This window comes from Nannospalax galili, unplaced genomic scaffold (genome assembly GCF_000622305.1).
Source record: "Nannospalax galili isolate Female #2095 unplaced genomic scaffold, S.galili_v1.0 scaffold107, whole genome shotgun sequence".
Classification (NCBI taxonomy): domain Eukaryota; kingdom Metazoa; phylum Chordata; class Mammalia; order Rodentia; family Spalacidae; genus Nannospalax; species Nannospalax galili.
In genome coordinates, this window is record NW_008358490.1 from 3,162,781 (window position 1) to 3,190,437 (window position 27,657).

General features: G+C 42.7%; 1 protein-coding gene across 5 annotated transcripts in view; it reads left to right on the forward strand.

The window, feature by feature from the left end:
* Positions 1-27,657, forward strand: part of Ttc7b (tetratricopeptide repeat domain 7B) — a 267,710-nt gene that overhangs the window by 71,876 nt on the left and 168,177 nt on the right. For all 5 annotated transcript variants that reach the window (XM_029557984.1, XM_008821742.1, XM_008821743.1 and 2 more), the window contains exons 4-5: positions 3,320-3,450; positions 11,858-11,979. In XM_029557984.1, coding sequence (XP_029413844.1) covers positions 3,320-3,450; positions 11,858-11,979 — 253 coding nt within the window. The remainder of the gene's footprint in view (positions 1-3,319; positions 3,451-11,857; positions 11,980-27,657) is intronic.

The following is a 27,657-nucleotide window of genomic DNA, read 5'->3' on the forward strand; positions in this document are numbered from 1 at the left end:
CAAAACTAGGAATGGTGCAGTGCCCAAACTAGGAGTAGAGAACAGTGGGGGAGATGGAAGGGTGAATGAGGTTGGGGGAGTCAAGGCGCGGAGGGCTCTGCGATAGACTTGGCCCAAGTGGCCTGAGGATAGGAGAGCAGGTTAGGAGAGTTAGCCGGTGGTGCAGGTTCTGGGAAGCAGAGAGAGGTGAGGGTGGTGCCAGGTCCAGACGCAGTGCTCTTGGAGCCCAAGGAAGGCACTAAGTTGGTCTAGGTGAAAAGGATCAGGAAGCAGTGTTGGTTCCCCAGGTGTCTGGGGCCCCAAGACTAGGAATGGCACAGGGCCCAAGCTAGGAGTAGAGAACAGCGGGGGAGATGGAAGGGTGAACGCGGCTGGGGGAGTCCAGGCGCTGAGGGCTGTGTGATAGACTTACCCCCAAGAGAGGCCTGAGGGCAGGAGAGAGGGCCGGGAGAGCATCAATAAATTTTTATTTAGATATTTGTTGTTACTGTTTTTTGTTTGTTTGTTTTTGGGGGGGTCTTTTTGAAGCAGGGTCTCCCTGTAAGCCCCAGCTGTCCTGGACCTTACTATGTAGACCAGGCTGGCCTTGAACTCACAGAGATCCGCCCGCCTCTGCCTCCCAACTGCTGGGACTACAGGTGTGCACCACCATGCCCAGCTGTTGTTACTATTTTTAAGACAAGGTCTCACTATGTAGCCCCAGTTGGTCTGGAGCTCACTATGTAGACCATCCCAGTCTCTTCTTGATCTTACAGTGCCTGCCTCCCAAGTGCTGGGTTTAAAGGCATGTGCCACTATGCCCTGCTACATCTTCATATTTATTAAACTGAGTTGAAAATGTATGTAAAAACCCACACATGAATGTTTGTAACCAATCTGACATTCAAAACTAGCAATCAAGGTACTCTTTAATAGATGGATAGGTAAGTGGAATATTAGTTAATGAAAGAAAGAAAAGAACTAACAAGCCATGAAAAATCACGAAGAGGGGGCTAGAGAGATGGCTTAGTGGTTAAGAGCACTGACTGCTCTAGAAGAGGACTCAGGTTCAGTTCCCAGCACCTACCAATGTGGCAGCTAACAACCATCTGTAACTCCAGTTCTGAAGGATCTGATACCCTCTTCTGACCTCTGTGGGCATTGCATGACACAGGTGCACATATACATGCAAGCAATACACCCATAAACACACACAAAAAAAGTCACAAAGAGAAGCCATGCCATAAGGCCTGAGGACTGTGTGACTCTTGCTATGTGGTATTATGGAAAAGACAAAACCTTAGAGACAGTTGGCAGGTTTGTGGTAGCCAGGAGGGCAGGAATGAATCGGTCAACACTGGAATACAAGTGGCTGTCCTATTGATGCAGCAAAGCCATCTCCTGTGGCTTTCTACAGCATGGAGGGATTTTCTCTGTTTGCTGAGAGCAAAATGGATGAAGCCATTCTGCAAAGATGGTGCACATGAGGTTATGTTTTTTTTCCTGATGCTTAATGTATCTGATCCCCTTTCTGTAACAATGCCCACTTTGAACATCAGCACTAACATGATGAGAGTCAGCTAGGAGACTGAAGAACTGGATTTGATTCTTTTGTGCCATTAATTTCCAGATTTGATGCAAGTCATTTTCTTTACCGTGGCAGGTCTCAGCTTCAGCCGTAAAATGAGTGGTTTGAACTAGGAAATCATCTTTTTGGCCCCTTCCAATTTAACTCTCTCCCTGAATTTTAAATAGGCTGGCATTTGAAAACTTGTGTGTTTAGTTGATTAAGCATGTGTTTTAGGGTTGAAGATGCTTTTTGTTCCTATTGGACTTGGTCAGTGTTAGCCTGCTCTCTATAACTGTCATAAAGAACCCAAGATAACCAATGGGACAGTTATTGTGGGTCATAGTTTTGGTGGTTTCCATCTATAATTGAGCAGCCCTGTTGCTTTGGGGCTTTTGGAGAGGAAGCAAACCATGGCAGGAGTGCATGATGGAGCAAAACCACTCCTCTCTGATTGAGAATCTGGAGAGGAGGAGGAAGGGGCTGAATCTGCAGTGCCCTTCCAAGGGATGCCCAGTGACTTGAAGACTCAACACTATTCCCCCTCCCTCACTTAAAAGTTCTACAGATTCTAGGTTGGGCGTGGTGGCTCACGCCTTTAATCCCAGTGCTCTGGAGGCTCTGACAGGTGGATCTCATTGAGTTCAAGGCCAGCATGATCTACATATTGAGTTCCAGGCCAACTGGGGCTACAGGGAGACCCTTTCTCAAAAAAAAAAAAAAGAAAAAGAAAAAGAAGAAAAATGTTGCACACCTCCCCAGTGGTGCCACCTTGGGGATCAGGCCTTTAGTGTAAGGGCCTTTGGAGACACTTAAGATCTAAACTTGAGCTGGCAACTCTGTTTATTTTCAAAAATTCTTTAAGAATGTGGGGCAAGGGCTGGAGAGATGGCTCAGTGGTTAAGAGCACTGACTGGTCTTGCAGAGGACCCGGGTTCGATTCCCAGCACCCACATGGCAGCTATGAACCATCCTTAACTCCAGTTCCAGGGGATTCTGAAGTCCTCTTCTGACCTTTGCGGCATTGCACAACACGGGTGCACTCACATACATGCAGGTAATACACTCATCCACATTCTTAAAAAAAGAATGTGGGGCATATTTGAGTGAGGGGTCCTATGCTAGCACAGGTCTCCCAGAGGAATAGAATCAATAGAGACAAGTTCTTCAGTAGGCATGATAGAGCCCCCAGGAGAGCTTAGAAGGCCTGGGAATCTGAAGACCCAGTGGTGTAAGGTCCATTCTGAAAGTTGGCAGACTTCAGGCCTGGAGGAGCCATTGTTTCACTTTAAGCCAAAGGCAGAAAATGACCACACTTTCCTCTTTCAACTCTTTTGTTCTATTCAGGTCATCAGCTGACTGGATCCAAATGTTAATCTTATCCACAAACGCCCTAATAGATTTACCCAGAATAATCTTTGCCCAAATGCCCTGGCATTCTGTGGCCCTGTCATGTTGACACATAAAATCAACCACATACTCTTTAGGACTGAATGAGCTTGTGGTGAAGGGTCACAGTCAAGCCAAATATCAAGATAAGATAGACCCTTCAATGATGTGGGTGGCTTTCTTTTGTAAATTTTGAATATTCCTTTTGGTGGTGCATTCAGATGATCCATTTTATCTTACAAAAAGAGGACAGAAGGCAGGGGAATTTGCTTCTCTGTTAGCCCCTTATAGCCTAGACTATTTTTGGCTCCTAGAGCAGTTCTTCAGAATTGAGTCCTGTGAAAAACAACTTATCCAGTTTCTGTGTGTTTGCTTTGTTTTTAGGACTGTGTTTAGAGAAGCTGCCTATTTCATCTTCTACCAGTAATCTCCATGTGGACCGGGAACAGGACGTCATCACCTGCTACGAGAAAGCTGGGGACATCGCACTCTTGTACCTCCAAGAGATAGAAAGGGTAAGTGAGGACCGTGTGTTCATTCCAACTGACAACTTTTTATTTTTCCCTAATCAGATTGTAGGCAACTGTAGCCAACTTCTGGAAAGCGTTTGACTTGTCTGCTTCTGGATACAAAGCTCTGCATGCATTCCTAAATGGTCATAGGTGTACCCTGTGAAAATAGGTCAGTGTGTGTACACAGATGTAATAATAAGAGGCTGTGTATACCCTCAGCACACTGGAACTGTCTAGTCACTCTTGTTCTCCTGGATTGAAATCCACATATCTTTGTGTGATGTGATCTGCATGCCATCAGGTGTTCATCTGGGGTTTGGGAGGCTTTCCCTTGATGATATGGCAAAGGTCTTTTGAGAACTTGATCCTGTTTGGAGTAGGTTGTGTGTCTCCCCAGGCCATCTGGGGAGGTCCTGGCAGTCAAATGGATGGTCTGTACGTGGGGAAGGAAGACTAGCAACTGACAAGAATGCCGTATGAGCAGAGGCTGAGTGAGCAGGAAGCCCTGGGTCCACACCACCAGGCAGAAGAGGCAGAGGCTAGATGGGGCCAGGGCTGGGTGGACACCTTATCTGTTCAGAAGGATCTTTATCTCTCCTTTCTGTTCTGTATTAAGTTCCTCCAAGTCTCAGCGTTAATTCTTCCCATCTATAAAAAGCTCATAAAAATAGTTCCTGTTTCATGGAGTTCTTCTTGAGGAAACTTAGGTCATGTGAATAAAGGCACTTAGCCTAGATCCAGGAACATATTGATTTCTTGGTAAACGTCACTTACTTGTGATGACAGTAGCTCCTAGCAGTTTCTGCTGTAGGCAGGACTCTTCTGACTTTGACCCCCTCAAGTTCAGGTATGTACCTGTGGGGTTGTTGGAAATGATTACCAATCCTGCAAGACCCAAACATGATCAGAAGGTGTATTTTCCATAAATTTTCTGAGTCCCATTTTCGCATAGTGATTAGGATATAGAGGGACTACCTAAGCCTTGCTAGCTTTTACCTTTACATGTACAAATGGGAAGCAGTTTTTATAAGAACCATTTTATGGTGTGTTTGTGGCTATGGGCAAAGCAGAGTGAGAATCACAGAGCCTGAAGAGTGGCAAGAGCAGTGGAGGATCATTTGACCTGGCCTTAACTGTGGGCTGTAAGACGTGGTCCACAGTATTAGAGCTCCAGAAGGTATCTGACTCTGGCCAACATGTCATTCTATCAGGATTTATGAGGAGTGCATTTTGTTGCTGTTGTTCAGAATTATAATGATCTTTACAGAAATGATCATGCAGGCTGATTTTGAAACCAGCAGTCCTTTCCCTGCCTGTCAGCAATGGCCAGCACTTGGCAGTGGAGAACTCAGCTCCCAATAGAGCTGCTCCTGGCGACCACACATCCAGGCCCACTCAGGGACCTTTATTTCTCAGCTTACTCTCCAGTTGTTGTTCAGCCCTATCACCTTGGAGCTGCCTTTTCCTGACAGGGAGAAAGAGGTTCACAGGTTACATGTGTCTTCAGTGCTATAGGAATTGACAAATCAGATTTACTTTCTGTTGGGTTCACTTGTAAGTCCCCAGTCACTGCTAGACTCTTCAGCTGGACCTGTCAAACTTATCTGCATGACTTAACCTGTTTCTGGCTCTGAATTTTCACAATGAGTTTTCCTTTATGGAAATTTTGGGCCTACCCAGACTTCAGCAGGCTAAGTATTTACCATGAGAGAGGTTGAGTGAGCCAAACATATGTTTGACTATAGTAGGTACTCAAGAAATTTTGTGTTGGTCAATCTGGAGACTGGGAAAGATAACCTTCCTTTAGTGTCCCATGCACTTGGTAGAAGTTCAACTAACTATGTGCTATGCAGAAGATACCTGATAGGCCTTACTTGTTTTTAAATTTTGAACTCAGTTGACTTAATTTTGAACTTTTAAAAAATTATGCTCAATTGAAAACGGAAATGTTAGAGAAATAGAATCTAAAGTAAAAGCCTTGGGCAAGCCTGGGACAAATAGTGTCTTTCTTCGTGAGCAGTTCTGGTAAGTAGAAAGTCCCATGTGTTCTTCCCGTGTTGGCTGCTGGTCCGAGGTCAAGCACAGTGACTTTCCCCTGTTCTGCCACTGTGAGGTGAGGAAGATGCCATTTTCCAGGATCTTCTGGCATTTTGTTTATGAGCATTGGCTCTTCATTCATTAGCAAAAATAAAGGTTTTAGAGAACTATTGAGGTCAGTTTAGTATCATGACTAATGTTTTTCCAAATCTGAGGCTCCACCATTCTCTGAATTTCTCTATAGTTAATCTTTTTGTTCACCCATGTTGGAGCTGTTTGTGCAAAAGGACAGTGACCTTTCTGAAAGGAGGCTGACCTTGACTTCCCTATGAGGCTACTGACTTAACTGTGAGAAGCAGCAGGAATGCAGAGTGAGCTGGTATTGGAATCCTGATCAAGTCACCTCTTAGCTGTTGAACTTTGAGGAAAGTCCCTTAACCTTGTATTCAGGAGCCTCATCTATAAAATAACAACAGCAATGCCATGTAGCGCCTATGGTGATAGCATGGCTAACTCATGTATACCCCGTGCATTGTTAGCACATAGCAGATGCTATGTGGTGATCATTATCTGTTCTCTGTCACATAGTTATGGAGTCTTTCTTCACCTTTGAAAAATCCAAATAGCTGGATAAAAATCTGGAATATTACAGGCATCCTGTTTTATTAGGAATGTAAAAGAATTTTTTAGAGGAATGTTTATGAAGCATTCAAAAGTGTCTAATTGCCCTGTCTCTGCAGAAGCCTCTTGTTCCTGCTTCTGGGTTCTGGATTGCTGTTCACTCTTGATTGTCTGACCATGGTCTTCTCATTTATTTCTTATGCTTCAACTTTCTGTTTCATGGTAGAACCAGTGTACCTGAGTTGTCTAGTTTCATAGGCCTAGAGAGCCATCCTTTACTGAGGTCCATGCATACCAGGCCGTGTGCTAGGAGCTGGCCCTGGGTCATCCTTCCTTTTCTTTCCAAATATGGAGACAGGCCAGGGAGAGACCAGTAAAAGCTGTGTTCATTGAATGTTTGTTTAGTGTTGTCCTTATTAAGTTAGGGTCACAGAGACATTGATTAATGATGTTCTCTCAGAGTTTTCTGAAAGGGAGCAAAATATAACAAATCCTGTGTGTGAGAAAAATTTGATAAAACAAACGAAATCTGAGCAGATAACATTAACAGTGGCATAGGGTAACCTTGATTAGTTTATCTTCAGATAGTGTTATGCCAGTAGTGAATCAAGTTTTCTGCCCTGCAAGGCTCTTCTGGTGGTGCAGTGGTATGAATAAAGATGACTTCATCCTGGCTCTCATAATCTGAGCCCCGCATTTGGCACATGAAGTCACCCTGTATCTGGTCTCTGCATCCACCAGCTGACCAGCTGGGGGTGGCGTTCCTGAGCACGAGCAGGGTCAGGGTGAAACTCTACCTTCTGCTGACAGTTCATTTTTTCACACCCAATTTTAGAAAAGAAGCTACAGCTAAATCACAGGGCATTTGTAACTTTCTATGGGAGATTTTAGTTCTAAAGTTCTAAGAATAAACACCAAGTTCCCAAGTATTGAGAGCCCAGCCCAGATTCCTTCTCTTCCTCAGTGAGATGCTCACAGGCTGTAGGATCATGTCTTGAGTTTATGATGGCCTTCCAGCAAGGGACCTTGAATGGCACAGCTATGGAATGGATCCAAAGCTGGATCAGATTAAGGTCATTGTGTGTTCAGAATTCAAGCCAGGTACTGCTGGGAAAGGCAGGGCTTCAGTTGAGAGGTCTAAGTGGTGCATTTGTGGCTTTCAAATATAGAAAGTGAAGAGACTGGCTGCTCCCTGCTGTCCTCTGTCCAGTGCCCAGCTTCTCATTCAAGCAGTATCTGTGAGTCCCAGTTCAGATCACAGGGTGGAACATCTGAAGAAACGCTTCCTTACAGAGGTGCACCGGCCAAGTTCTAGCCTCTGCTCCAGCATCCTTGACTTTGAGCCTGTCCTCTGACTAGCTGGAACTGGAGTCTAAAATACTTAGAACTTCAGAAAAGTCTAGTAACCAGGAAAGAGTAGTCACATCCATTTTTGTGTATTTGTTGTAATGTCTTTATAACCCTCAAAACATTAAGTGTATGATATATGTCTTGTTTTCCCTTAATATTAACCCTTACATTGCCTTTACGTATTATTTCAAGTGGACAGCTTCTGATATAGCTGACTTACTGTTGGATCTAGCTTGTTGCCTTCCTTGAGTCAGCTTTTCCCCTTGCTTTATGTTATTTCTTAAGAGCAAATTCCCAGAAGTGGAGATATTTTTACCCTTCTTGTTACCATGTACTCGGTCCAGTAGTCACACTGACATCTTCCAACTTAAGCAGTACAGGAGATTAGGTATTGCTTTGCAATCTTGGAAAGTTGTTGAAAGATATTTTCTAGGTGAAAAATAGTGTCTTCTATGTTTAGTTCACATTTTTTATTATTAATAAGGCATCAGGTCCCCTAGAACTGGAATTACAGGTGGTTGCGAGCCACCCCCACATTGGTGCTAGCAACCCAACTCAAGTCCTCTGCAAGAGCAGTACCCATTCTTTGCCGCTGAGCCATCTCTCCAGGCCCTGTATTTTGTTTTATTATTGTTAAAACTTGAATGTTGGAATAGCCTGCCCCTAGGATTTGAAAAGGTTCCACTCTTCCATATTAAATAACATTTTTGAATTAAAAAATTCCATATTAAAAAAAATCAACCTCAAATCTAGATTGCGGTTGATTTCGATATATGATATTAGATATGACTAAGTTTTTTTGTTGTTGTTGTTGGGCATTTTCAGTGTTTCTTTAAGTTGATCTTATCTTCCTTTCAAGTAGTCTGCAATTTTAGCTGCTGTAGTGTGTTTTGTTTTCCCTGTTTTGTCCCACTTATCTTATGTAATGCTGTTGCCGCACTGTTTAATAAGCACTGTGTTAGGATAGGTTTGAACATCTAAGAATTAGTCATTGTTATTTCTGTTTTCAACTATCCTTTAACTGTTTCTCTTCATTCTTTCATACATTTTAGAATGATTTTCTAAATTCAAGAAAAAATAATTTGATGAATTATTTTTTGTCTTTGCTTATTATCCTCTTCCCATTTGTCAAGACAGTGTTTCACTGTGTGACCCAGGCAGATCTGGAGATCCTCTTGCCTCAGCCTCCTGTCTGTTGAGATTACAGACATGCATCACTGTGCGGCTTTCTCAGACATATTTCAGCAGGCTTATTTTATTCCCAGGTCTTTTCCACTTTTGTTGTTGTGTAGATATGATCATTTTCCATGGTGTTTGCACATGTGAGAGTGCTTATGATTTTATTTCACTTTCATAAATATTTATTGAGTACCTACTGTATTTTAAATTTTTTAATTTATTTTGTGTGTATGAGTGTGTTTCCTGCATGTATGTAAGTGAACTCTTGTTATGCAATACCCATGGAGGCAAGAAGAGGACATCAGATTGTTAGCCACCACATGGGTTCTGGGAACTGAACCTCGGTCCTTAGCAAGAGCAGCCAGCGCTCTGAACTGCTGAATTATCTCTCTAGTCCCCAGCCTACTATATTCTTGAGACTGCATGGCACCAGGAGCGCCTTAATGAATAAGCTGCAGAGCATACCCATAAGAAACTTACCACCTCATGAGGACTCTTGCCTAAAACCAGTATGGGGAGCACTTTGATGAGGGAGCACTCAGACAATTCTGAATCCAGAGAAAGGAGAAGGGTGAGCTCCAGGAAGAAATGACAACCGAGTGCCGTTTATACTGTGTTCCATGCTTTGGACAAGTGCTGACGCCTGTTTAGGGCTGAACTACTTGAGACTGGATAACCTGTCAGGAGGCTTGTCCCTGGAAAAAACAGATTCTCCTTGTGTTAATAGCCATTGATTTCCTGTAGCTCTTCATGTAGGGGTGGGGCCCTTGAAATTTCTCCCAACCATGTTGACACATTGACTAGTATGGTCATTATGCAAATCTTGTTTGCACAGTTATTGTCAAGGTTTTATGGTGTAGTATCCCTGTCATGTCTAGATGACACTATCTTGTAGAGTCTCACTATGTAGCCCTGGCTGGCCTAAAACCACTATGTAGACCAGACCTTGAACACACAGAGATTCTGTCTCCTGAGTGCTGGGATTAAAGGTGTGTACCACCATGCTTGGCACAATTAGTATTCCTGAAAAAGAAAACAACTGTAGCTAAATATACCAGTATATATATAAAGCATATATGTTTACATGGCAATATAAAAATAGTGACATAACAAAAGTGGGAAACTTAAATATAAAAATAATAATGTTAGCTAGGTGTGGTGGCCCCAGTACTCGGGAGGCAGAGGCAGGTAGATTTCTGTGAGATCAAGGCCAGCCTGGTCTACATGGTGTGTTCCAGACCTGCTAGTGCTACAGGGAAACCCTGTCTCAAAAATACCAAAAATAAATAAATAAGTAATTTAAAAAAGAATTAAATAAAACTAGTAATGTGATAAAATTGTTGAAGGAAAAGACAAAATAGAAAGTATGAATGTATTAATTTCACCATCTGTATCATATGTCACTAGTTACCATATAAAGTTAAAATAGGTGTAAATAATAATTTTGCAGGGCTGGAGGCTCAACTGTTAAGAACACTGGTTGTTGCAGAAGATCTGAGTTTGAATCCCAGCACCCACATGGCAGCTAACAACTGTCTGTAACTCCAGTCCCAGGGGATCCGACAGCCTTTTCTGTCCTCCACGGGCATTGCACGACACGGGTGCACTTGCCTACATGTAGGCAATACACGCATACACATTAAAAAAATTGCCTTTCTCTTTGTACATATGCCTTTTTTATATACACATACTAATTCACATAAAAATCAATAAACAGTATTTAACTTCAGAGGGACTGTTAATGAATTATGGTGAATAAAATAATTTTCTCTAGGACTGGACATGTAGCTTGGTGGTAGAGTGCTTGCCTAGCATGTATAGAAGCTGAGCTCAGGCCCCACTACTAGAACAGAAATTTCTGAATCTAATGGTTACTTTGGTTATACTTTAGTTACTTTTGTCAAATTTAACTAAATTAAATGCAATAGCTTAAATGTAAAGCTAGCATTATAAGTCATCTTTTTGTAGGATGATTTCTGTTTCTGGTTGGTACACATGTACACTGATTCTTAATCACTAGATGTTAACTGTGGTTATTTCTCTGTGGTAGCATTGTGTGATACGAACGTGATAACCACTACACTGTGGAAACCACTTCTGTGGTAGAATTGTGAAGTAGCTTAATTTTCTTTGGGTGGTACTGCATTATTTTTGCTTAAGAATAATATAGCATTTCAAAAGTAAAGGTTATGGCCAAAAGAAAGTGAAAAGTAATTTTGAAACATTTCTGTGTGGGACCTTCAAGTATGGAAATGAGTCTGGAAATCAGGGGGAGATCTGGACTAGAGATTAAAGTGGGGAACTGGCTGCTTGTCCAGGAGTTTTGAAGTGCACAGGAATGGATGATGTCATCTCAAGATAGATGTAAGCGAGGATGGAACAGTATCCAGAACATGGCTCTGCATTTCCAACATTTGACCCACACAAGGAGGAAAAGCCTCTGTGGAGTGGAGATGGAGGTCCCTTTGGGGAGGAGCATTATTGAGGGTGGGACGGGGGGGGGAAGAAGCCAGGGACTGTTGATAAGATGTAGGTTGAGGTATAGATGCACAGGTTGCCTGCCTGGATTTATTTCTTCAGTGTGGGCTCACTATATACCACTTTCTATCCTTTGCCCTCAAAGGAAAGTATACAGGCTCAAGAACCAGCAGTTGCTTTGATTCTCTTTGAAGAGTAATTTCAAAACCTGTAGTAATTTGGGTCTGGATCTTTTAAAGAGCTGTTGACTTTCAGAAAATGTGGGCAGCATGTTTGGACAGTACCTTTTTGGTTTTTACATGTATCATGAGTATGTTTCTGTCTGAGAAATGTTTTATTTGTATTGACTATTAAAAAGAGTAGCTGATACGTGTTTACATCACTCCAAGGAACTCAGCTTGTAAGTCTTTCACCTGATGGGTTGGCACCCTATTCTTTTTCTTTGTAAAAAATATAACTAAAGATTTATCTGAGGTACTCCATGCTTGGTGCTCTCCTGGCACCATGCCCTGAGAATGCCACTTGTACCTCAGTTCTCACAGCCAGTATGCTGCGGGGCTGCCTGGCCTTGTGTGAAGGAGGTCTTCTTCTCCACTCCTGATACTTCTACTCAGTGCACCTGTGCAGGCTCTGCTTGGCTAAAGGAAGCCGATTGTTCAATTCATACAGTGTATTTGGAGCTAGGTTTGAAGGAAGTAGACATTGATCTGTATCTGATTAGTTTTCCAATTCTTTCCCCTTCTAGGTAATATTAACTAATATTCAGAACAGAAGCCCTAAGCCTGGCCCTGCTCCCCACGATCAAGAACTAGGTTTTTTCCTAGAAACAGGACTTCAGAGAGCCCATGTCCTCTATTTCAAAAACGGGTAAGCTTTCTTTGTTTTTGTTTTTGTTTTTAATCCACTTCCTAAAGAAGGAAAATAGGTAGCTTTATAATATGCTATCTTCAGGTTGGTTATTATAACAAGGCAATTTTAAGTATGAACCACAGGGCTGGTGAGATGGCTCAGTGGGTAAAGTGCTTGTTGCAAAAGCATGAGGAGCTAAATTCAGATCCCCAGAGCCCACATATAAGCCAGGCATAACAGTGTATGCTTTTATCCCTTTGCTGGGGTCAGGGATCAGGTGAATGCCAAGTACCCACTGGCCAGTCAGCATAGCCTAAACAGTGAGCTCTAGGTTCAGTGAGAGACCCTGAGTCAAAAACTAAAGTAGACAGTGATAGAGGAAGACACCTGATACATCCACCCCAGGTGTGTACACACACACACACACACACACACACACACACTCAAAAATACAAACTAGAATTGAAATACCTTTTTAAAATAAAAGAATGAGAATTTGTTCTTTTTGCTTCCTTTTTACCTCTCTTGTTTTTCCTATGGTTTGAAGGTTGGGGAGGGAGGGAGGGAAGAGGACGCGGGTGAGTATGAACTCCAAGTGGGGACATCAGAGCAGGGCTGGTAGCTCTGTTAGAGCCATGCCCTGGATGCCCTTCTTCCATGTGCATGGCACTGCCTCTCCACTTTGTCAAGGAAATCCCAACACACATAGGTGCCTCCCCTTCAATGACTGAACAGTTCAGAGACTTGAATTTGCCAAGCCCGAGGCTTTTATGAAAACAGGTGTGGTTGTAAGGCCCCCCTTCCTCAGACTGCCTTTGAGAGGACTAAAGAGGGGTTGCAGAACATGGATGGAAGGGGTGGCTTTCTATTGATGCCTCTTTTCCTCGTTGCTCCTGTGAGAAATGTGCTGACTCTGTTCCACATCTCTTCAGTTGTCCCTTGTTTTGACATTATGCTACAGGATAGATGTGCATGAAGACCAACAGTAGGTATCTGGTTCCTCCAGCTCCTCTAGACTTTGCATGGGAGTCCCCTAGGGGCCCATTCCCTTCCTCTGGGAGCAGTAGTCCAATAGTGCTTTGAATGGTAGAGGGGACACAAGTCCCAGCCTCTGGCACGGTGAACAGTGGAGCTGCTTTCTCTTCATTTTCAAGAGCTTTAAACCTTCGGGTGTGGCTCTCAGAAGGAGTTTATCTGCCTGGTGGCCCAGTGCTACATGTATCCATTTTGTATTTATTTAAAATAAATGCTTAGATTCCAATTCTTTGAAAGGAAAGGCCCACTTCGCTCCAAAGTTCACTGGTTTAGCTCAGCATGGTCCATCAAAACCCACAACACCCACCCCCAAAGTTTGGAGTGGCTTGGTGACTTTGGTAGGAGGATGTTCTTGAATCTGATCTCATCTGCCATTGACTGAGATTGTCTGAGCAATAGTGCATGTTCTGCTGACATGGCTGACTCTTTTTTACTGCCGTTGTAAATGGAGCGGGGAGGAAGGAAACACAGACTATTTCTCTAGTCATCTGTTTCTTCTTCCTTTTCACAATAAATGGTGGCCCTCTCAGGAGCCCCCTACCTTTGCTCTCCCTTCCTGTATAACCTGTGGGGATGTGTTAATATGGAAATCCAGAGGGAGAAATCAGTTCCCTTGGGAATTCCAGGGGCCAAATCAGTACCTTCTATTGGAAATGCCTTCTCTAAGCTTGACCATGCAGGCTGGACAGTTTGTTTCCTTTTTGAGGCCTGTTTCTTTGGAGGGAGGACTGTTGGGCTCAGACCTCATCCCCTGGAATACTGGCTGCCTGCTGGGTTTACCACAAATGTAGTAATGAGAGATCTGCACTAGCTGATTGGTTACACACTGACTCATCTCCATTGCATTTTACTTTCCCAAAGTTCAAGGAAGGCTCTGGCACAGCTGAACGGGCCTGCCTTCTTTTGAAGCCTTTTCTCTTCTTCCCTTATGTTCTCTCTGTCTCTGTGCGCTACAGACCTGGTATTCTAGCAGGTTTCTCCAGCTGTAGTATTCTAAGCCTGGGGTCACCCACAGTACTGGGAGTTGCTGAGAAGGTGGAGGCAAGGGTTCATGTTGAAGTCACAAAATGGACATGCCCAGTGCCCTTGGGCTCCTCACTCTTACCAGTGGGTTTCTCAGAGACTGAAGTTCTACTCATGGGGGGAGCATCTATGAATGGACACCCAGAGCAGAGTGGCAGAGCTGCTGTCCCTAGGTCCCAGAGCTTTCCCTGGTTCATCTGATGTGCCACCCCTTCTCATCTATATTAGTTACTTTTCTATTGCTGTGATAAAACACCATGACCAAGGAAGCTTATAAAAGGAAGAGCTTATTTAGCTTATGATTCTAGAGGGTTAGAGTCCATCATGGCAGGGGGGCATGGTGGAAGAGGTAGCCTCAGCAGAAAGCCAAGCAGTCATGTCTTCAAGCAGACACAAGAAGGAGAGAGAGACTGGAAATCTGGCAAGGCTTAAGAACTCCCAAAACTTGCCCCTAATGATAAGCTTCCTTCTGCAAGGCCACACTTCTAAAGCCTCCCAAAACAGCACCACCAGCTAGGGACAGAATGCCCAGGTACTTGGAGCTTGTTGGGGGCATTCTCATTTAAACCATCACTGGGTCTAACTCCTCGTTTCTCCTTCTGCACTTTTCCTGTATGGAAAGGACTGAGTGGTTTTTCAGTGGTAGAAAATGCAGTATTGAAGACTTTGGTGATAAGAGACAGAAATAGATAAAAACATCTCTCTTCTCTAGAAACATACTTAAATATATGCTTAATATTTGAATAATTCCTGAGGACTTGCTGAGTTATAGGAATGAATCTTACTCTTTTATAATTTTCCCATCTATTCCAGGAGAGACTACCAAACTATTACCCTCGATCATCTTTCAGAGAGCCCGGCCAGGACCAGCTCTTGGCTCTGCTGATGTCTAATATTGACCAAGTGCCTTGACTTTGTATTCACTCATCTCCGCTGCCTCCCTGTGAACCTCTTTTCTGTCCTCCCCTCCTTCTTCTGGTGGTACTTCTTTACTCTCTCTTCCTCCATCCTGGTTGTCACCCAGGCCTCTATCACCTCCAGCCTCCAAGCTCCAAGAGTTTTTGGATATGGCCCAACTTGGAATGAGCACAACCTCTCTTTCACATGTGTTTCTCTGATCTCCCTGGGTGGCAGTAGCAAGCATATTAAGAATGAAAATAGTATTGTCAGCTATATGTGTGGTGGCACACCTGTAACCCAACAGCTTGGGAGACTGAGGCAGGATTACAAGTTCAAGGTCAGCCTGGGCAACTTAGTAAGATCCTATCTGAAAATAAAAAGGTCTGGGTTGTAACTCAGTGGTGATGCAGTGCACACACAGGAAACCTGGTTTCAGTCCTACCAGAAAAAAAGATCTGTCAGTCTTATCTGTTCATCTGTCAGGCTGTCTACCTGTCTATCTCTTATTTGTCTGTCTATTTGATAATAATGCCCAGCTGACTTTACTAGCTGAAAGGATGAGTAGATTTAAACCAAGTCAGTTGAAGTGGTTGTTCATAGAGAAGTAGGCATCATTTGGTTGCTTGGCCCCACAGGCCAGGCCTTGCAGCTGGACATTCCTTTTCAGTGCCTTCTCATTTAAGTGAACTGTGCTGCAGAAGCCTACCTAACCACTAGAACCTTGTTGGTGTTTCTGAGGAAATAGCTGGGGCTTACTGGTCTCACTGTGGAAGATCAGAGTCCCCACTGGGCAGCACAGCCAGTGGCAGAGAATGGTCTCATCCTGGGTTCCCTTCAGCCTTCCAAGGAGTGAAATGGTACTTAGGTCACTACATACATACAGCCAGAGTCACCAGAGAAGCTTGGCTTGGGGATGTCATTCATTCACTGCATTCTCAAGGCATGGTTCCAGGTGGTTTCAAGGTGGTTCCAGGCATATTCAACCACCTGTTGTAAACCCAGGGCAGTAAAGGACATTTCAAGTTACTTTGATTTTGTCATGTCATATATACTGGGTATTTCCCCTGCCTCTGAATTGGTTTTGATTCAGGGAAGGTGAGCCTAGATTGAAAGAAGAAGGCAAATATTTGTTAGCACCTGGGGACATGCCTAGCAGGTTGTACTGTTGGCCAGGATATATCACTGGGTTCTGTGTGGGAGTCACCAAGTCAGAGAAAGCAGTCACAGAGGCTTGGATGAGGCAGATTTGAGGCTCCCCTGAGGCAAGATATGGAAGGGCCTTTAGAGTTCTGTTTTTATGGGAAGCAAGCAGACTACTAATCTCTACTATGCATGGACTTCAAAAAGCTTTTATAATGCTTTTTGAATAATGTTTTTGACCTTTGCAACTGTGCAGCTCTGCTCAATGTAGCCTAGACTTAGAAGGCAGAAAAAGAGGCATCAGGGTTAGATGGAGTGAGGGACAAGGAGAGAATCAAATTTGGCAAAAGTGAAATCAGAAGCTTGGTTTTGAGCCTGTTGTGTTTGGGGTGCCTGTGAAGATTCTAAGGGGGCAGAGTCAGCAACAAACATAAAAGAGCACGGACAAGCCCGAACTTGAGCCATAAAACTTGAGTTTCAGCATATTAATAATATTTAAAGCTCAGAAACTGGGTGAGATTTATGAGAACAGAAGGTATAGAGAAGGGTGGCCCAGAAACCAACTGGGGGAACTGCAAGAGGTGGGAGTGGGGCAAAGAGGAGGAACTGACACCAGAGGCTGGAGGGAAGCCATAGGGTGTGTCCCATGAGAACCAGGAGGAAGAGGTCACCTGCTGAGTGTTGCTGAGCTCTTAGGAAAGAAGAGCAAAGGTTGAGCTCTGGGTTAGATAACAGAAAACTGTGATCTTGAAAACACTGGGGGTGTGTGGCAAGAAACTGGATGAAAGCCAGGCAAATGAGACAGGAGGAAGTAACCTCTGTGTGGCTTCTTTCACTGGACATACTGGCACATGCCATTAGTTCCAGCACTTGGAAGGCAGGTCCTCTGCAAGAGCATCCAGTGCTCTTAACCACTGAACCACCTCCCCAGCCCGGCAATTGGAGACTTTTAAAACCACACTAGATTTAATTATTTATATATAAAGAAGCAGCCAATCAGTGGTTAAGAACACTGGTTGTTCTTGCAGAAGACTTGGGTTTGAATCCCAGCACCCACATGGCCGCTAACAACTGTCCGTAACTCCAGTTCCAGAGGACCTGACAGTCTCTTCTGTCTTCCTTGGGCATTGCATGACACAGATGCACTTACTACTTGCAGACAATACACGCATACACATAAAATAAAAATAATAAATAAATATTTTAAAAAAGAACCAGTCAAATCTTCTCTGTTTTCTTTAAATGTGGGCTGGGGCTGGCTCATCTCTTAATGCTGTCAAAAATTCTTTATGGAAACAAAGGAGTCCTTATCAATTTTAATATGAAAACTACTGTTCTCTGTGATGAAATGTAGCCACAGGTATTTGCTTTCAGAGCTTCGTAAATACTGCTGTTCACAGCAAATGCATCAGAATCCTGTGCTTCCAGAGAGCTTTATCAGTGCTTCAAGATGGGGACTGCCATGCTGGCCTGGGCTGAGTGAACTAACAGGCAGTTTAATTGCGTCTCATACAGGCCCTGGGCAGAGTGGTTTTGCTGAGCTACACACCACCTCTTGCCTATCATTCCGTAGCTAGAATCCCTGAAAAATGAACTGTGTAGGATTTGTGTAGGGTCTTCTTACTGTTCTGTTTTAATGGGCCAGAGAGGGAGGGAAAGGTCCTTCAGTTGTGTGCTTATTTATTCACCTGACCAATGTTGATGTAGTAGGAACTAGGGTTCAGATAGTACATGGTCCCTGTGCAATTTCCATTCCAGCAGGAAAATAATTACAAGTGGACTAAGCCTTTTAAGAAAGGCAAAAAGAGATCCCAGCTCTCAGGCCTGCTTAGGTCACTGGGATCATTCCCCACCCCAGACCTGTGGTCCTGAGTTCCCTTTCTTGAATCTTCCCCCATGGCTGTTGGGAAGGAGAGGGTCAGTCTCTTTTAGAGGTGTGACTTGGTAGGTTAACCAAGAGTTGCCCTCCAAGGAATGGATCCTCATTGGAGGACATTTGGGGACACAAATTTGACTCTATAGGCCTTAATGTATATATAATAGAGTACATGAAATTGGATGTGGGGCAGTAGGTGGGGGTGCAGATAGGGGAGGGGTCTAAATACAATCAATATATATTGTATGAGCCGGATATGGTGGTGCACTACTTTAATCCCAGCACTTGGGAGGCAGAGGCAGGTGGATCTCTGAGTTCAAAGCCAGCCTGGTCTACACAGTGAGTTCAAGGCCAGCTGGGGTTACAGGGAGACCCTGTCTCAGACAAAAATAAATTAAATAAATAAATAAAAATAATGTATGAAATTCACAAAAATTTAATTAAAATGTTCTTGATTTTAAAAAACAAGAAAGGTGAAAAGAGATAAAACTATTTTTTCTTTCCTTTAGCTTTTTATCTTGCAGCTTTTCCTTATTAAAACAAACAAGCAATAAGAAAAACAGATGAGGGAGAGATGGCTGAGCAGTTAAGAGCACTAGCTACTCTTTACAGAGGACCCGAATTTAGTTCCCAGCACCCACATGGCAGCTTATTTCTTTCCATAACTCCAGTCCCAGAGGATCTGATCCCCTCTTGTATCCCTAGTTGGCCTTCTTGCCTTGTTTCCCCAGTTGGCCTGGTCACTATGTAGACCAGGCTAGCCTTGAACTCACAGAGATCTGCCTGCCTCTGCCTCCCAAGTGCTGGTATTAAAGGTTTGCACCACCACTCCCAGCTTTAACTGTATATTTTTTAAAAAACTATTTCCTAATACCTCATGATACAACTGGAGATGAATTCCCCTGGGAAGTGTTGACAAAAGAGAATGAAATGTCCTGGTTGTACCTGTATGTGGTTTAGCTTTGTATTTAAATAGCAAACAAACAAGAAAATAAACTTTTGTCATCTTAAAAACAAAACAACAAAAACAAAAAAGCATCTGTAGACCAGTTTTTGAGCCCTGCTCTGGAGGGAGTTCCCACTGTCACTAGATTTGTGACAGTTGTTACTTTTTGGACCAGCGGCAACCAGTTCCTGCTCTGGATGCTGGCATAAGATGTTTTCAAATGAAATTGGTCTAGCTTTGATGGCTCTGGGGAGTTTGCTTTCCTGAGTAAGTGGGAGCTCCTGAGATACTTCAGTGACTTGTCCTAGTGTCTTGTCCTTAATAAGCCCAGGAGAGACAGGTTGAAGGCATGGGTCACAAGGTCCTCAGAGGCATCTGTCTAACCAAGCCAACTTTTTCTCTGCCTTATTCCTCTCTTTAGCATTTATTTAATCATTAACAACAAATTCACTATGAACAATGCCCAGGAGGGAATCTTCTGTGATTGTTAAACACTAGAAATGTTGCAGACTACATTTGCTACCTATCCTAGTTAGTTAGTTCCAGATGTTGAATTGACACAGCCTAGAGTCATCCAACTCTCAACTGAGGGAAGGCCCAGATCAGATTGGCCTGTGGTTATGCCTATGAGGGATTGTCTTGATTGATGATTGATGTGGGAGAGCCCTGCCCATTGTGGGTGGTGCTATCCCTTGGCAGGTGGGCTTGAGCTGTATAAGAAAGCTAGCTGAGCAGAAGTCAGAGAGCGTACTTGTAAAGTGTTCCTCCGTGTTCTGCTGATGTTCCTGTTCTGACTTGCCTCAATGATGGATTGTGACCTGGAAGTAGAAGCCAAATAAACCCTTTCCTCTCCAAGTTGCTTTAGGACAAAGTTTTATCACAGCAACAGAAAGGAAACTAGAACACTACCCATCTGCCTAGACCGGTGCAGATAAGGACCAGAAAAGCAGTAACGGGTGTCTGTGTCCTTGCAAGTATTCTCACAGCAGGTCTCCACTGCCCAGGGCTGCTCTCATCTGCCCTGCCTGGGGTTTTCAGGGAATTTCATGGCATCTGCTGAGTTGTAAGAGTGATCACATTCAATTGAAGTCCAAAGCTGATGTCTCTACCAGGTTTCTATAGCTCTTATAGCTCAGATGCAAATTTTTAATTAGGGTCATTGTTAAAGTAAGCAATGTTGCCTAGTAACATAAATGACATTTTAATTTTTATTAGGTTTCCAGGGGAACACAACTGAAAGTTAATCTAAGATCAAATTCTCGAGCAGCAGAACTTTGTTAGCTCTTTGCCCATGTTCTTCTTTATCTCTGCCTCTTCACTAGACGGTAAGTTCTGTTTGGGCAGCAGCTTTCACTGTTTTGTTTGGGGAAAGATCTGTGCTTTGAGCAGTGCCTGGCACGGGACTGTGCATAATGAATGATTGCACTTATTTTGTCTGTAATAGCTATGGCTTGAAGCTTCCTATCTCATAGCTGCACATCTTCCCTAAAATTAGTTAATACCATTAGTGTATTTATTGGTAGCAGAGTGTGCTGAGCACTGTGCAGTGGGGCTGGGGTATAAGAAAGAGCAAGATGACTTAGAGCAGTATATTAATCACTTTTCTATTGCTGTGATAGAAACACTGACCAAAGAAATTTATAGAAGAAAGAGTTTATTTGAGTTTACGGTTCCAGGGGAATTATGGTCCATCATGGTGGGGAGGTGACTGGAGTAGGAGCAGAAGCTAAGCTCTCACATTTTTAAGCAGGCAGAGGAAGCAAGACAGTAACTAGAGATGTGTCAAGGCTTAAGAACTCTCTAAGTCCACTCACTCCCAGTGATGTGCTTCTTCTAGCACAGCCACACCTTTAAGACCTCCCAAAACAGTGCCACCAACTGGAGACAAAAATGTCCAAATACTTGGAGCCTATGGGGGATATTGTCATTCAAACCATCACAAGCAGCTTCCTAGAACTTGAGTTTCTGCTCTTGCCTCTTGGAGGTAGACAGGGAGGTGTGCTGAAGCCATCTAGGAGCTCTTCCTGAACAGAGTCACAGTCTATTCAAGGAGGATGGAGGGTCCTAAGTACCAAAGTTTCCTTGACTCCAGCAAGGAGGGGGTATGTTTTTGAGAAAGATCTGGAACCTGTTTTCTTATTCTGTCTCTGAGCTTGGAGGATGTTTATGGTTTATGCTGGTGTTATTATAATAATATTATAAATAAGCAACACATATTTCTGGGTGACTCCCAGTGTAGTATAACTTCGGTGCTTATCAGCCCCTTTATCAAAGCCTGTGTACACATCTGGACTATGGATACCCAAGTTCCCACATTGAGAAAGAACTTCAAGGCTTAATGGCTGAGAGCATTTTTTCCCACAACCTCCTAGACCTTAATTTTTCCAAGACTTCAGGTATGCAGTTAAAACCTCGGGGAAGTTAGACACAGAGGTACAAGAGAACTTATTGTGGCCATTGTCTACCTGCCTGTGTGCCTCAACGGTCAACCATTGAAATGACAGATATGTGCTGGGAACAAGAAATTCACATCCTGTCTAGTCAAGAAGGAAGCCAAGTATCACCCTCTGAGCCTGCCAGACCGTAGGGAACTGTCTTGGTAATTTTGTGATGTGTGCACAACGGGCAGGGTGGGTGGGAAGCCAGGTGGGTTGGGAGGGTGTTGCACACATCATTGCTGTTTTGGCTCTTGCCCAGAGTAAAGCTCACGAACCAGCTTTCTGCCTTCCTTTGCTCAGGTGTCAAGCACATTGATGCTTTGCAAGGGGAGGAGACAGAGGCCCTGCCTCTTTTCAGGAATAGTTCCTATTTTTTCTTTTTTTAATATCATTTTCCTTCTCCATTCTTGATTTGCAGAGGTTATTTTTAGTCAACACTTAGAACTGTAGAGCAAGAGTAAGCTAAGGCCTACAGAGTGACTGAGGCATCTTAGAAGAATTTATGACTTTTCTTAGGCATTACTAGAACCTTCTATTTAAAAAAGAAAAGGGCCACATTGTCTAGCAGGTGCCGATATTTTAATTTGTGTGGAAGTACCTGACATAGATCTGCCCACTGTGAAGGAAGCCTGTGACTGTGTTCTGCTGGCAGACCTCTGCATTCAGTGACAGGATTTAAAGACTAATGAATAAGTGTTTTCAATTGACATTTGATTTTTCCACCTTCCTCTCTATTTTAGGTTTAATTCTCCGAGTCTGGCATGAACATGCTGTACCTTTCTTGTCGCTCTTCTTCCTTCTGCCTCCCTCTGGCATCGTTCGAATGCCCTCGTCTCTGTGCTGGCTGGTTGGTGGGCCCTAGTTGCTGGCTTTCCTTTGCATTTTCTTGGCACATCAGCATCAGATGGAGTAGATCTAAGCAGTTCAGACTCCGGAAGGAATCCGAAGCTATCTGCTTCTGAAAAATACCCAGAAAAACATATTCCCTAGACCTAGTGAAGATAGTTGTATTGCTTTCAAATGCATTTTGAGCAGTATATTAAAGCAGAACAACCCAAACAAAACAGAAACCCACAATCTATTGCCTACTCAGTCCACTAATGTTTATTTGAAGCCCTCTGGGTAAGCTCTGGGTATATAATAAAAAGTGTTCTGGGCTTATGGGGAAGATAAAGATGCCAGTGAAAAATTATGGCACCTCGACAAAAGTAATATAATGAAGGGAAAGTGGGTGGGGGGAAGAGGAAGGAAGGAGGAGAAGGAAGCAGCCAACCTCTTGGGTGTGTTTGTCAAGTTCCTTAGAAGAATTGACATTTGGACTTGGTGTTTGAGTGAGGGGCAAGATTTACCATCTGATGGAGACCTTGGGGGAAATGAGGGGGCAGTATTCAAGGTTGAAAGCTCATCTACCAGACAGATATACTTGATATGCTTGTGAGAGGCAGCATTGTCTGTTACTAGCTCTGGACCCAGCTGCCATGTTCGGTCTACTGGCGGTGTGACAGAGGCTAGTCTGTTTTCCTTCTGTTGGGTTCAGTTTCTTCTTCATCTGATTGGAGGTCATAACGTACCTACTTCATAGGGTAGGTGGGAGCACTTATTCATTATAATGAGCTTGAACAGTGCCTAACAGAGTTCGCACTATGTAAGTGTTTGCATAAATAATCAAAGTCCTGCAGAGTTACTCAACTCCTAGAGAAGGGATTTCAGTGATTGGATGCTAAAAAAAATCTGGGAATATGGAAGCAATGGTGGCAGTAGATAGATAGTAAAGCCTAAAACTCATGAACAACATTTCCAACAAAACTGGATGACGGTATTCTCATGAGCTTTTGGGGACAAACAGTTAACTGGATTGTGACTGCATATTATCTGCATCTGTGTGGAAGAAGACAGAAGGAGTAATAGGGTATCTGATGGACCTCACGACAGAAGACCCCAAAACAGAAGCAAGTGTTTGAGAGCTGGCCTGGCCAGTTTGAGATTAGCAGCTAAAAATGAGAGGGACTTTGCTCACTAAGGTGTAAGGGCTAGATGAGCCATTCAGTCCTTCTGTGAACTTGAAGCTACTTCACTGATTACAAGCTCCAGTTCTGCTCCTAGCCCCAGGCAACTGCCTATGTGCTCTGTCTCTATAGCTTTTCTTTTAGTAAAAATGTCATATAAATTTAACCAGTGTATGTAGTCCAATGTGTCTCACTTCTCTCTTTTAACATAATGGTTTTGAGGTTTATCTATATTATAGCATGTATCTATAGAGCATGCCTTTGTGTGTGTGTGTATGTGCGTGCACGCGTGTGTGCATGTACGTGTGTTTGCATGTGCATTGAGGTCCAAGGATATCCTTGAGTATCATTCCTCAGGTGTCTTCCATCTTTTGCTTAAGATAGGATCTTTCAGTGACCTGGAACTTTATCATGGAGGCTAGGCTAGCTGGCTCTCAAGCTTCCAGCTGTCTGCCTGCCTCTGCTTTCCAGATGGCTGTTGGTGGGATTACAGATGCATGCCACCATACCTGGCTTTTTGCATGGAGTTGGGAGGGGGGGTTGAACTCACACTTGGGAGACAAGCACTTTATCAACTGAGTCATCTCCCCAGCCCACAGACATTTCTTTTTATTGCAAGCAGTTGTTCCATTGTGTCATGTACTACATTTCACCAATCCAGTCACCAACTGATGGACCATTTGGACTCTTGCCACTTGAGGGCTACTGTGGAAAATGTTGCTGTGAACATTCATATACAAACCTTTCTGGAGAATATTTTCATTCCTTTGAGGAGGTTCATAGGAGTGAAATTGATGGGTCATATGCTAAGTTTGTGTTTAACTTTTTAAGAAATTATTTAGTGGTTTTCCAAAGTGGCAATTCCACTTTACATTCCCACCAGCACTGAGAGGGTTCCAGCTTCTTTCTGGTCTCCTTAACACTTGGTCTTTCAGGCTTTTAAATTAGAGTCATTCTAATAAGTTTGTAATATCACTCCTTCTGAGTTTAATGTGTGTTTGCTTAATGATTAGTGTTGTCAACAGCTTTTCACATGCTTGTTAACTCTCCTTCTGTCTTCTGTGGGTGAAGTATCTATTCAGAACTTTTGCTGTTGTCTTACTGAGTGGTAAGAGTTTTTAATACATGTTCTGGACATCAGATAGATGTTTTGTGAATATATGGTTTGTCTGTGACTTATACTTTCATTTTAATGGTGTCAGTTAAAAAGGGAAAGTTTTTCATTTTGATAAAGACCAGCTTATCAATTTTTATTTTATCGGTCATCCTTTTAATGTTATATCTGAGAAAATGTTGTCTAATCTAAAACTACAAAGATTTTCTCCTATGTGTTATTCCAGAATTTTTATAGGTTTACCCTTTAGTTTGGGTAGCTAATCTACTTTGAGTTAATAATTGCATATGGTATGAGATAAGGATCTAACTTGATGTTGCTGCATATGGACATCCAGTAATCCAAGTGCCGTGTGTTGAAAGTCTGCTCTTTCTCCATTGAGTTGCCTTTATACTTGAATGGAAAAAAAAATGGACAAATGATATTTACTTATTTATGGAATCTTTAAAAAATATATATGTCTGTCCTTAAACTGATGCCATTTGTCTTAAATATTGTAGCTATATGATAAACTTTGAAATTAAGTGGTATCTATCCTTTCTCTTTATTCTTTTCCAAAATTGTTTAGAATGTTTTCAGTTTTTGACACTTCCAGATAAATTTTAGAGGTAACTTGTCAGTTTCTACCCAGAAACTTTGGGTATTTTGGAAGGATTTTGGTAAGAACTATAGTGAATATCTGAATCAGTTTAGGTTTTATATGTTCACAGTAAAACCTAAAGTTTTCTGTTAGCAAATGTTCCAGTCCCATGACTCTCGATTTAGAATGGCTTTGATTTCTCTCAAAAAATGTTTTATAGGAAACCAAATGCAGCTGCATTCACTCGTAATCCCAGCCCTGGGGAGGTAGAGTTAAGAAGATCCCTAGGGCTTTCTGGCTAGTCAGTCTACCTAGCCTAGCCATGAGCTCAAAGTTAAATTAGAGACAGTCTCAAAAAATAAGGCAGAGCCGGGTGTGGTGGCTCACGCCTTTAGTCCCAGCACTTTAGTCCCAGCACTTTAGTCCCAGCAGAAGCAGGCATATCTCTGTGAGGCCAGGCTCGTCTACATAGTGAGTTCCAGGCCAGGTGGGGCTACAGGGAGACCCTGTCTCAACAAGTCAGCCAGGGAAGGGATGGCATGAAGCATAAAAACTAGGAAGGACCAGTGAGGTGGCTCAGCAGATAAAGTGCTTGCCATGCAAGCTTGTGGACTTGAGTTCAATTGCAGGAAACCAAGGTAGAAGGAGAGAACCAACTCCCAAAAACTTGTCTGTCCTCCAAACTCCACATGAGCACCACGGCACACATGTGCACATGCAAGAGAGATGGCTCAGTGGTTCAACAACAACAACAACAACAATAATAATAATAATAATAATAAGGCAGAGGGGCTAGAGAGATGGCTCAGTGGTTCAGAGCATTTGTTGCTCTTCCAGAGAACCTAAGTTCAACCCCAGTACCTACGCAGTGGCTCTCAACAATCTTTAATTCCAACTCTAAGGATTCTAACACTCTCTGACCTCACTGACATTCACTCACATAGATACATACACATAAATAAAATTAATAAAAGTAAATCTTTTTAAAAGTAAGGTAGAGAGCCATTGAGGGAGGGACACACTCAATATTGACCTCTGGTTTCCACACATACTTGAACACACATACATATATACACAAAGTAAATAGTTTAAAAATATATAATATATGTATATTATAAGGGGCTAGGGAAATGGCTCAGTCTGAAAAGTACTTGCAAGGAGTGTGAAGCCAGGCACGGTGGTGTGTGCTTGTAATCCCAGTGCTGGGGAAGCAGTGACAGGTGGATCCCTGCTGAATCCCTGCTGGATTCAGCCAGCCTAGCTGAATCCCCAAGCCCCACATCACAATGAGAGACCCTGGTTTACAACATTAAGGTGGACAGCTCTCGAGGAGTGATAGCACACACATATGTACCCCCACCTACGATGTTTTAGTTTCCAATGTACAGGTTTTACAGTTTTTGTAAATTTATTCCTGTTTCATTCATTTTTATGTTACTGTGAATAGAATTGTTTTATTAATTTCATTTAAAATGATTCCTTGTTAATGTATAAAATATGTTTTTACATATGGATTTGACAATCTCATTAATAGTTCTTTTTTTCATATTTTATTTATTATTTTTATTTTATGTGTATGTGCCTATTGTCTGCATGTAGGTAAATGCACCTGTGTCGTGCAGTACCCACGGAGGACAGAAGAGGCTGTCAGAGCCCCTGGAACTGGAGTTACAGACAGTTGTTAGCTGCCATGTGGGTGCTGGGATTTGAACCCGGGTCTTCTGCAAGAACAACCAGTGTTCTTAACCACTGAGCCATTTCTCCAGCGCCTAATAGTTCTTTTTAAAAGATTAGATTTTTTAACATGCAGGATCATGTCACCTATGAAGATAAAGTTTTACTTTCTTCTGGATCCAGACACCTTTTATTTCTATTTCTTGTCTCATTGCACTGACAAGAACCCTGGGAACACTGCTGAATGGAAGTGCTAAGTGCAGACATCCCTATCTTTTTCTTGATGCAGAGAGAAAGCTTTCAGTCTCTCATCTTGACATAGGATGCTAGCTGTAGCTTTTTGATACACCACTCTGTCTCTCATAGTTTTATTAACTTGAAGTCTGTCTTGTCCAGTTTACATAGTACTGTGCCGTTTATGTCCTTCCACTTTCAACCTGTGTCTTTGAATGAAAGGGTACTGCTGTATCTCTAATAGGTGGCATATTTGGGTGTTACTTTTTTTAATTAAAAATTTATATGTATGAGTGCTTTGCCCACTTATATAATACTTGTGCATTGTTGATATTATAAAGACATTAATAGCACAAAGAAGAAGGGAAAAAATGAAGCTCCCTTGGAGCAGAGTTGCTGTATTTTACTGAAATTAAGTATGCCCAGTGAGATGACTCAGTAGGTTGGGACACTTGCCACCAAACCTGAAGCCCTGAGTTCAATACTCAGAACCCACACAGTAGGAGAGAACTGATCTCTGCAAACTATCCTCTGACCTCACATACACACAGAAAATATGTAAATAAAATATTTCAAAAAGTACATTGTGATAATTAAATAATCATATATATTGATAAAGGATTCTATCTCTCTCTCTCTTTTTTTTTTTTTTTTTTTTTTTTTTTTTTTTTTAAAAAAAAAAAAAAAAAAAAGAGGACGATAAATCTTTCACTGTGATATATCAAAATAA